The sequence below is a fragment of the Marmota monax genome, unplaced genomic scaffold (genome assembly GCF_021218885.2).
Source record: "Marmota monax isolate L192 unplaced genomic scaffold, Marmota_monax_Labrador192_F-V1.1 WCK01_AAM20220418_F8-fsc00001, whole genome shotgun sequence".
Lineage (NCBI taxonomy): Eukaryota > Metazoa > Chordata > Mammalia > Rodentia > Sciuridae > Marmota > Marmota monax.
Window position 1 is genome coordinate 16890551 of NW_026693777.1, and position 12479 is coordinate 16903029.

General features: G+C 47.1%; 1 protein-coding gene across 5 annotated transcripts in view; it reads right to left on the reverse strand.

Moving 5' to 3' along the window:
• Positions 1-394: 394 nt before the first annotated feature.
• Positions 395-12479, reverse strand: part of Susd6 (sushi domain containing 6) — a 107324-nt gene continuing 95239 nt past the window's right edge. For all 5 annotated transcript variants that reach the window (XM_046461145.2, XM_046461144.2, XM_058584538.1 and 2 more), the window contains exons 3-6: positions 11421-11618; positions 10248-10386; positions 6395-6822; positions 395-4474 (exon numbers count right to left, since the gene is read on the reverse strand). In XM_046461145.2, the coding sequence (XP_046317101.1) occupies positions 4449-4474; positions 6395-6822; positions 10248-10386; positions 11421-11618 (791 nt within the window). In that variant the 3' untranslated portion in view covers positions 395-4448. The remainder of the gene's footprint in view (positions 4475-6394; positions 6823-10247; positions 10387-11420; positions 11619-12479) is intronic.

Below are 12479 nucleotides of genomic sequence, written 5' to 3' on the forward strand. Positions count from 1 at the left end.
TTGCATGTCAGCCTAAATGCCATCCCATCCCAGAGGAGTTCTCTGGCTGCCCATTACGCCCTGGGCATTCCTGATCACATCACTCACTGTGCTTCTGTGGCAGTCTGCCCTCCCAGCACATCTGGCAGTCCACATAGGCCCAAAACATAATGTCTAGTCTTCTCCTGAATTCCAGCTTGAACACAGAGGTTGGCATCCTGAGAGCGCTTGAACAAGGAATGAGGCCATGACGCTGGTGGTGCTGCACACCACCTCCCCATTGCATCGGTCTTGCCAGGTACCCTGCCCCAGAGTCAGTGCTTCAGCCCTTTGTGAGCTCTTACTTATATCTGTTCTTTTCACTCTAGGGTTTCTGCAAAAATCCTCTGGAAGGATCACATCTCCCACAACTGCCTCCATAAGAATTTTTTATTATTATTTAGAAATGCAGTTATATACATAGAACAATTAAAATTAAATTAAACTTTGTACAAATATTAAAATACTATCTTCACACCCACTGCAATGTACAGGATACCAAAAAAATATATATATAAAATAAAATAAAGCAAACCCAAACTGATTGAGTGACATCCTGCACAGAGTCGATTATGCATGTGTTGTTTTAAACCATTACAAGAGTACCATTCTGCAAAGGATCCCAGAGTGGCGCAACAATCTTAAGAAGCCAGGGCAGGTGTGGGCACTGCCATACAACCCAAAACCATCTCGCCTCCCTGCTTGGCAATCCAAGTGCTTTGCCCTGCAGCCCCTCTGGCTAACTCTGCTGCTTGGCAGAGGGCTCAACACTGGGGTTTTTGTTCAAAATTCTACTAGGGTTCCAAATGGAAGTTAAAGAGTCACTCTCCAGCAAAGCCGGGCCTGCCACCTTTCCCTCTAGCAAACCAGCTACCATACCACTCAGTCCAAACATCTGTTGAGAAAAACATTCTGCAAGCCCTGCAGGAGGCCTAGCAGGCCCCACAGGCTCACAAGAAGGTCTTAGCCTTGCTGTCCTTGGCATGTGAACCTGGAATTCAGCTGTGAAGCCTGTATGTCACTTCCCTTCCAGCCCCTTTTTGCTCTTTGAGAAGGGGGGAGAAAAAAAAAATCTAGAAATGTTTGCAGCATATTCCATTCTCTATGAAAGGATGTTCCCCAGAAATGGAAGCAACATTGTTATGTAGGAAGCAAGTGGTTTGAGCACTCGGTGGGTATTGGGAGGAAAAGGGCAAGTGCCATCTATCCCCATGCCACCACTCATGAAGCAGGAATCATATACCTTTGTCTTTCTTGCCGTCTGGTTTCTCCACAGAACTTTAAAGCTGGGGCTGGGAGGAGGAGGGCAAGTTGAATGGGGAAGACAATCTTCGTTTAAGTTCTGTTTGCATACGGAGTGCTTGTAGAATGTACACTGAAATGCGTTATAAAACCAAACTCACAGAGTGGCCAGGACTCGGCCCATTTCACAGTTCACATCCAGTGAAACAGGAACACAGCACACGAAATACAGAAATGGCAAAAGACAGAGCCTACCTGCTAAACTAAGGCATGGAAGGGACGGAAATTTTAAATGATTTTCACCATGTTCTGGCTCTTGAAAGTTGCTAAAATGTGACTGCAAGTCACCAGGATATAAAACCTGCACTGAGTCAGTCAAGTGTGCAAACAAAACAAAACAAAAATAAGTCCTTTGGTGCTGACCATTTCTCCTGCACAAGTCTGCAGGACTCCCCTAGAGATGAGCTCGGGAAAGCAGGGCTGTGGCTGTTTCTTTCTTCCCATCTGCTCCAGGCTCTCGGCAGCCTCTTTCCTAACAGCCTGCCACGTGACACTGGCCCTGTTTCTAGCCAGGCCCCACCTCAAGGCAGCTGTGGAGTCCCCAACCCCCTTAACAAGGGACAAAGCCCAGAAGCCCCAGGAACAAGTAGCACATGGCTGATGGTTAAGATTTGCTTTGGGGGAAAGAGAAATCTAACTGTAGGAAGAAACTGATCCAGACATCAGCAGCAAGACAGGCTGAGCCGCAATGCCTGCACAAGCCCAGGAGCCTCAGGAGAGAGACTCCTCAGACCTGAGGAGGGGGTGGGCCCACTTGTTCAGGCTTCTTACTTTCCTACCAGGCAGACAAGCCTGGGCTTGTGATCCCCAGAGCGGTGTCAAAGCATGGCGAGAGGGAAGGCGGCATTAGGAGAAGGAAGGCTGTTCATTTTACTAAGGGCCACACCAGTCACCTAGGTGGCTGAATAAACCCCAAACAAAAAGTGCAATCTCTCAAGGGGCAAAAACCCAGAGTAACCAGGTAGAAAAGGGTAGGATCTTCTATTTAAAAAATATTCTAGAATAGAATCCAGGTTTTGGAAGAGTGGAAAATAAAAGCTAAAGGCTCCACAGTGAGACTTCAGCCCCCTCCTACTCACTTCCCCCTGCTCTGTCCTGGAAGAAGACAAGGACGGCACTGTGGACGCAAGGGAGCCGGGGTCTGTAATGCAGCTGAGGGCCTCAGGACCCCTGGGAAAGGGGGGCATGCCAGCAACTCCTGGGAGGTGTGTCTCATCTCCCTCAGGCTTCAGCCTTCTAGTTCTAGCACCTTCTCCACCTCATTCCCAGCTGACTACACTTGCCTGGACTCTAGGCAGCAGCTGGTGCTCCTGGGTAGGGGACATGTGGGAGTGGCCAGCAGGCACTGCCCTAACCCTGAGAGGAAGGAAGACGAGGGGTGGCAGGAGGCCGGGAGTGACCACGACCAGGGAGTAAAGTGCGTTGTGAAAGTGGAGGCAGAGGGGTGGTGGGCTGGGAGGCAGCTGTGCCTCTGTTCAAGGACACCCACACCTGGAGCTAACCCTGTTAAGTCAGGTACTGAAAATGCACTGGACCTTTTAATATTTTCACTACCCCAGAGGTCAGGGGAGGAGCAGAGGTACAGCACAGGGTCAGCTTGAAAGTTTCCCAGCCCCAGTGCTTCAGAGGGGGAAAAAAAAAAAAAGCAAAAGCAAACATTCCTTAATGCCACATCTATCTTCTGAAGATGGTAGCAGCCAGTTGGAGCTCATCTGCCCAGCCTTGTTAGCATTCAATATGGGGGGAAGGGGGACCCTGGAAGCAGTGGCTGGAACACTCCCCCACCGCCCCATTTTCAAGGGCCTACACCCAGGCTTCAGTCTAAAGGGGCCCTGGGAGCCAAGCAACTGGGCACTTGCTGGCCTACCTTAGCCAGTTAGGCCAGGGGATGCTGCGAACCATTTCTCAGCCCTTCCCTAGGGTATAGAGAAGACAAGGTGTGGCTTGTCAGACAGGATTTGTGTAGGGGTGCAGGAAAGGGCAGAAGTAGGAAAAGCAGTGGTGCAGCAGGAACAGGCCACTTCCTGGGCACAGTTACTAAGGCACATGACCGTGGTGAGGAGGATCCTCAGGATTGGGCTGGAGCTGCCTGCAGCCACTGGGGACTTGGTCTGTGCCTCCTGGCCTCCCCTCCATCACCACAAACTCATAAAGGGGCAACTTGCCCAGACTGCCAGTGACCAGATGAGCATTTGATGGCATCTTAGCAACTCTCCTGCCCTAGACATGATGTGCCTCAGGCCCCTGTGGGCATCCAGGAAGCCAGAGCTGCCTGAGATAAAGCCCAGGAGGCAGCATGCAACTTCCCCTTATCCAGGGAGGCAGAAAAGCAGTGGCCCAAGCAGTTGATCTGGAAGCAGGAAGTGAGAACTTGCATATTAGGAAGAAGATCATTATCAGTCACCTTCCTTCTCTCCCTCAAGATCTTCTGGATGTTTCTGGAAACTCTCAACTTGACAGAGTGAGGAGGCTGCACCTGAGCTGGACAACTGGGTGCCGGGACAGCTTTGGCATAATTTTCCAAATCCTCCATTTTCAGTCAAGGAAATGTGCCACCAGTGTCAGCTCAAGGCAAGCCCAGGGACCCACACTCCTGCCCCAGCGAGAGCCACTCCTGCCTTGAGAGCTCACTCTTGGATCTGCTCCTGCAAGGGGCACCAATGCCAGGCCCAGGCCCTGTGTGCAAGGGCAGCAGCCATTAAGGCCTGTAGACAGCAACATGCCTGCATGATAGGAAACTGAAGGGGTGAGGGAAGGCACAAGTAAACACGGTGGCACTCAGGCCCACAAGGACTGTGGGGGCTGCCACCAGAGAGCTGGCTAGAAGGGACCCAAAAGCTTAGGAAAAGGGAGAGTTCGATCCAGCACATTCAAATATGTCCCCGACAGATGGGAAGGCTGAGCAGGGCAAAAAGCCAGCTCCTCCAGCTGTCCAGGCAGATGGCGAGAATCTTCCTTGAGTTTCCAGCGAGGTGGCCTACAGGCCTTCAGAGACACACAGATACACAGGTGGCAGCTCAGGTGTCCAGGTGGGGTGGCTGGAGAGTACAGGGTGCTCAGACCCAGTGGGAGAGGGAAGAAGGGCAGAGAGGACCCTTGCAGAAAAGGAGAAAGGCTGCTGGTAGCCCTCATGCTTCTTTTAACAGTGGGATATCTGCAGGAAGACAAGGAGGGGAAGGACAGTGGTTATCCCAAGGGGGTTTCTCCACAGCACTCGTGACCCCATCTCCATGCTCCCATATAGCCCCTGGTTTAAAGACATGTCCTACTCAGACACTTTAAGGTAGTCAAAAATCCCCAGCTTCTTTTATAAGCCTTTCTGGCTCATCCCTCCTACTGTCTAATAAACTGAACATTCAGCCTGGTATTCAAATCCCTTCTGGGTCCAACAATTTGAACCTACTCTCTGCCTTTGCTCTGCTGCTCTAGTCATTTCCATTTCTCTCCTAAACCCTCCCTCCACAAAGTTTTGCTTAATTCTCATCTCCTCCTAAAGCCACCTGCCAACTGTGTGACCTTGGACAGTCACCCCTCTCTGGGTTTTGGTCTTCTCATATTATCAGTGGGAGGCAGTGTCAGGCCAGTGCCTGAGGTTCCGGACATCCTCTGACACCATCAGTCCTAGACAGCTCAGGCCTGGCCTGCCACAAACTCACTAGCCTTCATGTTGTGTTTACTGATCCCCTCATTTCGATGAGAATCCTAAAATTCCTAGTTCCATTATTTTCCTAGTACAGGTCCCCACCATATTTTCCAACTGACTAACATTCCATTAACAGAGTGTGTTTTGTATTTCTTTGTGTTGCTTCAGAAATCTCATCCAGTACCAAGAGTAAGATGGGCTCTCAAAAATGCTTCTTCAATACTAAACAAAGAAAGGCTGCAAGGGGGGCAGAGAGCAGGGCACCTCTTTGGCTCCTTAGAGTAAGGGATGCAATTTGCTCTTAGACACATCCCCTAAGACATGTGGTTGACTGTCCAGGGAGTCAATGTCCCCCTATCCAAACCTGGGTCAACTATTTGAGTCCCTTGCCATCTCTCTAGCCAGCCAAGAAAAAAGAATGCAAGCTATTGATAGTTGGGAAACTGCAAACATGATATCAAAAACTTTTAACTTTTAGACACTCTACCCAGGATACCGAGGAGGTATGAAGTTTCCTCTCAGGCTCTCTGAGGAAGGCTTTATGAGTACAGAGGGTATTGCCATTGAAAGGGAAACTTCTAGGCTTAGTCTGCATCCTGAACTATATTGGGATTTCCCTCAAAGTTATTTTATAAAGTGAAAGTCTCAAGCCCAAGGTTAAACTCTCTAGGCTCCAGCAAATGCAGAAATGTAAAGAAGCAGTAGTTTCACTTCCTAGATGGTTTGCTACAAAGGAGCTAGAGTTACCCGGGAGTTACCTGGGAGGCCGCATGGCATAGTAGTGTTAGAAACACAAGTTCTGGAGCCAGAGCCATCTGGTTTCAAATCCCAACTGTCATTTACCAATGGGCAAGTGACTTACCCTCCTTGTGCCTATTTACCCATCTGTAAACTTGGGATAATAATATTTACTTCTCAGAATCACTGTAGGTTTAACTGAGATAGAACAAGGAAACTAAGAAGCACAGAACCAGGCATACTCTTTTTTTTTTTTTTTTTTTGTGGGATTATTTTGTTTTTGTCTTTTCTTTTGCAAGCACTTTGCTACTTATATCCCAGCCCAAATACTCAGAATTAAGCTACTGTCTGCAATGGCCAAGTCTCCCTGTCATTCCTGACCTCTTGGGAACTTAAAAATTACAACAATAGGATAGCCCCCCACCCTGAACATCCACCTTTTCATTTAGCCCATCAACAACATCAGAGACTCTAGTCTATCAGCATTCACAGACAACAGTGACATGTCTCCAATCAGAAAGCTCAAAGTCCTCCCTGGTGTTCTGAGGATGAAATCCTATTTTGTAGGCTAAGGCCCTAGGTATTTTCTTTCCTTGCTGAAAATACACCAATGATTAGAGGCCTACAGTCCTTCCTCACTCCTAGCAAGGACTCTAAATAGCTAATAGTTCCCATTTAGCATACACTACCTACCATCTGTGTACTCCTCCGATGTGAGGGATAAAAGGCTTTGTATGTCACTATTCTCGGAATCTGCCGCTTCTTTGTGTGCCAGTCGGCTGCTCCCTGAGCCTGCTGCCCAAGAAGAGGTGGTTGCCTGATGCACCATCACAGTCTCTGAGCCCCGGGAGCCCCAGGCTTCACATAGTCCAGACTGGCCTGGGGTCTCATCCTCTCCACCTGCAGAGGAGCAGGCCCCTTGGCCCAGCGGCTGTGGATCCCTCGGCACATTCCTCCCACTAGGCCCAGACCCTTCTGACAGCACAATTTGCACTCTGGGATCAGCGGGTGGCATGCAATGACCGGAACTGCCGTACACAGCTTCCTCATATGAAGGTAGTGCGACCTGGACTCCATCCACCATAATGGAGACCTGGTCCCCAGATATTCCCTGGTCACGCCTGGATTGAAGGAGAAAAAAAGAGAGAGAGAGAGAATCAGAACAAACACCCAGATAAGTAAATAAATACCACAATACCAACAAAAACCTCAAATTTTGAGCATTTACTATGTACCAGACATAGCATTATATGCTTTAGACATTTGGCAGGGGTGAGGTGTGGCTCAGTGGTAGAGCAGTTGCCTAGCATGTGTGAGGCCCTAGGCCCATCTCCACTACTGCCAAAAAACAAAAACAAAAACAAAAACACTCAAAAAAACCCCACTTTACCACACTGGATCCTCACTTAAGCTCTCAGGTAGTGGTCCACCAAGAATGCGGAAGAGGGCTGGGGATGTGGCTTAGTCATAAGCGCTTGCTCAGTGAGCACAGAGTGCTGAGTTCAACCCCCAGTACTGGGGGAAGGTGGGGTGGCACAGATGAGGCTCAGAAGTTAAGTATCTTGCCCAACAGTCAGAGAGAGACCTGAGACTTGAATCTAGTTTCACCCACTTTCAGAGATTGTGTTCTTAACCTGTGGGTACACAGGCACCCAGACTTTTGTGCAAAAGCCAAGAGCCTAGAGACCTAGGAATAGAGCCAGCACAGCTAGGGTAAGAAAATAACAGAGTGATGGTAGCACATGTTGTAAAATACTAAAAACCATTTCCTTGTACACTTTAAAAAGGTTTGTTGTATGGGATATAAATTATATCTTCATAAAGCTGTTAGAAAGAGGAATGGGAAGGGGGGAAGGATGGGGTGGGGGGAGAAAGGAGGAGAAAAAGAAAGAGAAGCACTATAGTCTTGAAATGAAAAACCAGCCTGGAAATCAGAAGAACAATCTTCTGACTCAATCACTCCCCACTCCTATTCTTTTTTTTTTTTTTTTTTTAACTTCACAAACTTCACAAAACTTACCGGCTTGCTCCAAAAATGCACATCCCTCCCTTGGTGGGAAGAGAGCTCTGCCATACTCTAGACAAGTCATGCCTGCCCCAGCTGCTCCTGTTCTTCACCACCACAATAACCACTATCCCGACTTGCTTGGAAATCACTCCTTTGTTTTCTATTTTAATAGTTTTATTTGTCTAAATATGAACCTTTTATTATGAATCTTTCAGCACTAGTTATGCACATTTTTGCTCTTATATGAATGGGATACAGGGTGAATTTATGTGTTAGGTATGTCTCTGATTTCTTTAATTCAATTTATTCAGACACTTTTGCCATACACATACACATACGTTGTTTTGGAACCATCTGAAAGTAAGGCACATTATGTAGCATGTACCTCCTCAGCACCATTTCTCCTATGCAACTGCTGCAACAGCATATGCCAGAAATTTAACATCAGTGTAACGCTGTAATAAAGATTCCCCAGACTAGCCAAAAATACATCCATTTCAGCTGCAGTCCCTTTTGTTTTCATTCAGGACCCAATTAAGGATCATGCACTCCATTTAGCAGCCCTGTTCCTTTCATCTCCATTAATTTAGAATAGTCCATTACAGTTTTTCTTTTATGGAATTGATATCTTTTGAAGAATACAGGCCAGCTGTCTTGTGGGATGTCCCATAATCTGGATGTGTCTAACCATTTCTTCAAGATTGGATTCAGGCCAGTTTTTGCCAAGTTTTGCCACACAGGTGAGGCTCTGTCTCCTCAGCTCATCACACTACAATCTGCTGATCGACCAAACTAGTGTTGCTTCACTGTTGTTAGTAGCTCTCAAGTTTCTTACGTGAAACTGCAGATAAAATCCATGCTAATTCAAATAATGCACACCCTTAGGATTGAGAGAAGTGGCATCCTTAACAGTACTCAGAGGTTTTGGAAGGAAGAGAAACTTTGATGGCAAGGTGGATAGAAAGCAGCGTGCATACTGGTGTGTGCTTGTCATTTGCTATTCTAAATAAATTTTTGTGGTTTAAAAAGAAATATGTATATAGTAAAAAGTTTAAATGGGGTCCATAATGAAAATCAAATCTCCTTTCTACTCAGGTCAGGAAAAAAAGAAGGGTGGTTATTTTAATAAGCTTAGTAGTTAAATATAGAGAAAAGAAAATTCCTTGACCTAAATGAAATGCATGCTAGATCAGTGTGACTTCAAGTGGAAATAGCTGATTCATTCAAGAAACAGTTTCCTTAAAATCCCCTATTCTATCTGGGTGTGGTGGCACATGCCTGTAATCCAGCAGCTTGGGAGGCTGAGACAGGAGGATCATGAGTTCGAATCGAGGTGCTAAACAACTCAGTGAGACCCTGTCTCTAAATAAAATACAAAATAGGGCTGGGGATGTGGCTCAGTGGTTGAGTGCCCCTGAGTTCAATCCCCAGTACAAAAAACAAACAAACAAACAACTTTTAAAAATAACTGCTACCCCTCCCTCCAAAGCAAAATAAAAAGAAGAAAGAAAAAATCACATGCAGGACACAGAAACTAAATTTAACCAGATTGTTATCTGCAAGTTCCAAACCTAGAGTATTTCATAGACTGTGGTTTAGCTTGGCTCTTCTTGTCAGTGAATATGACAGTGACTGATGCAGTACTGAATGAACATAAAAGATGTATTCAAGAGGCAGTGAGGCACCTACAGGGGGTGACGAGCAACCTGGAGAGCTGCGACAGCCCACGGGGGAAAGTCTGCCATCAGGGATACATACATCAGGGCCCCATCACTGGCTGCCCCCAACCCCAACCACCTCCCCCATTCAGTCTGGCACGGATTATAGATAATGTACTATACTAGAAAAAGGAAAATGATGGAGGCAGACAAGAAACCTACTTGCTTGGTCTCTTATATAGTGCAATGCAGTGGTTCTCAAACTACAATAAAACTACTGAGAAGCTTTCTGTACATCAGGGTCCCATGCTAAACCAAATAAATCAGAATGTTTAGCAAGAGAGGTTTAGATACACCCAGGAGTAAAAGCCAAGAGTACAGAAAGTAGTAGCTGGCAAACATGGGTGTGCATCACTATCATCTGGAGGCCTTGGAAACCCCATCCCTGGGCCTTAGCGCCAGAGTGTCTCATTCAGTTAGTCTGGAGTGGGGCCTGGAAATATGCATTCCTAACAACCCCGTGATGATACTTCTGGAACCACACTCTGAGAGCTACTGAGGACAGGGAAATAACATGGCTTTGGAGCAGAACAGATTTAGGACCAACATCAGCTTTGCTCTCATCTAAAGGTATGACCTTGAACGAACAACTCAATCTCTCTGAGCCTCAGTTTCTTCCCTCAACTGCAATGTTCCTAGAGGACTGAGATAATATATGCAAAGCATCAAGCACAATGCCAGGCAAACCGGGGCCCTCCCCATCCATTTTCCTAGGACACACAGACCTGGTAAACCACAGCCTCCCAAGGCCAGTTAAGGCTAGCACCCATGGTGATGCTTGCTGCCTGCCCCAAAGCAGCACCAGAGGTGCTGGGCTCACCTGCTGTGATGGAAAGACTTCAGCTTTGGCTGCAGCAGCACAAACAGCACCACGAGGAGGAGAATGAGCGCCACGGAGCTGGCAGTGGAAGCCACTATAGACAGTGTGGGAACCCCGAGTGATGTGTGGGTTTCTTTGTCTATGAAAACAAGCCATTGTCAGAATCATTTTGTAGCCAGACACATAAAACATGAGCCCCAAAGCTGATACAGTCAAATGTCACCTGCAGAAAGTCATCCAGAGTCATCCAGTGGCTGCACCTTTTCAAAAGGACAATGTGGATGGCCTATGTATGTATGGTGCTACTGGAAAGGAAACATTTCCTTCTGTTTCCTGAATAATAAATTTCCCTCACTTCCAGCCTTTTCAATACATCTGATGCTAAGTTCACTTAACCCTGGAGATCTTACTTTTATAAACCACTCTGATCTTGCCTTCAGTAGTAGGTTGATGAACACCAACCACTAAAATGGGCATTATGTTCCAACTTATTGAGTCACCCATGTTCCCCTCCATGGCAGGGTAATTTAGAACTGAGCTGCAACAAGCCTCTACCATGAGGTCCCACAGCTCTGGCTCTAAATATCAGGCTGGTGCCCCCTCTTCTCTGGCTTGTCATGGGCCCCATGTGTTCCGGTCTAGAAGCCCATGTATAAAACACAAAGATGGGCATATGACACTCACTTCTCTTTAGGTGGCTGAATTTTCCTGTCATGCAAGAGAGAAGGAGGCAGGAGAAGAGAGGGGGCATCCATCTAGCTGGACTATAGCTCCATAACAAAAACAGTCCATTTCCATTCAAGGAAAAATGAGAGCCACTGGAGAAGGTGTTAGCATTGCGCTCACTGTGCTAGCAGAACATGGTCAAAGGTCACCAGCACTTGGCTAGGCAAATAAGAGATCCTAAACATCAAAGGAGCTTTACATAGCAGGGTAGATGCCTCGGTAAAGATAGGGAGCCCACTGGTGACTCAGTGGAATCTAATGGACATGCACCAGCAACCCCAATGTTTTCCACAAAGACATGAAATCCCAAAGGAAGGGAAGCTGCAGGGCATCAAGCAGAGCTGTGCTGCAGCACAGCCAAAGGCTCTCTGAAGGCAGAAGGTGCCACTTCCCAGGAGCTGAAAGAAAACAGAGGCCCAGAATACCCCTTCTCCTCTGCAGACTGACCCTCGTTGAGGTGGCAGCTAATCTCCATGGCCGGCTTCCACTCGCCATTCTTACACGTCAGGTATTTGTAGTCACCCTTCAACATGTAGCCTTCCGCACAGAGGTACTCGATGACACTGCCTGCTGTCAACGGGTCTCTGCAGGGCCGGGGGTGGCATATGTAGCCACCATTCTCTGGCTCCGGGGGCAGGGGACACACTGCAAAGACAGAGAGAGCAGTGAAGCTTTCAGGGGGTGTCTCCACTTGATGACACAGCTCTGAGGGCCTCAACAGGAACCCTGGAATTTAGGTCGCCACTGACAGGGAAGTCTGTCTGTTCGCAACATTTCCCTCTCCCTCCCCACTGTCTTCAGGGAACTGTATCCATAACTCCACAGGAGATACTGCTTTTTTTTTTTTGTACTAGGTATTTAACCCAGATGGTGCTTTACCACTGAGTTACATCCCCAGTCCTTGTAATTCTTTATTTTGAGACAAGGTCTCAGAAAGTTTCTGTGGCTGACTTCAAACCTACCAGCCTCTTTAGTGGCTGGGATTACAGGTCTGAACCACCTTGTCTGGCTCCAATCCTTTTTTATTTTTTATCTCACTATATTGCCCAGGCTAGCCTTAAAACTGAGGCCCTCCTGCCTCATTCTCCCAAGATGCTGCGATTACAGGCACGTGCCACCACTCTCAGTTTGAAACATGGTTCTGACTCAGAGTGAGAGGAGATTCAATACTGTTAGCCCAAGGGGGCAACGTTAGCCTTGTTTCTGACATCAATGTCAGAAAGAACTTGGAGGAATAAGAAGAATGCTTTGGCTTCTGAGGGAATTTCTGATTAATTTCTTGGTAGGCTTCCCAAGCCCTGTGCATCTTCCATGCTCTGGTATCACTTGTCTCTATCCCACAGTTATGTCCCATATTTTTCTGTCCACACAACAATCTAGTTTTAAAAGCACCTTCACCTCCTGTCTTATTTGTTTAGCCTCACAACTGTAGTAGATATCATTTCTCTGCTTTGAAGATAAGAACAATAAGGCCCACAAAAATGAAGTGACTTTTAGCCAAACTCA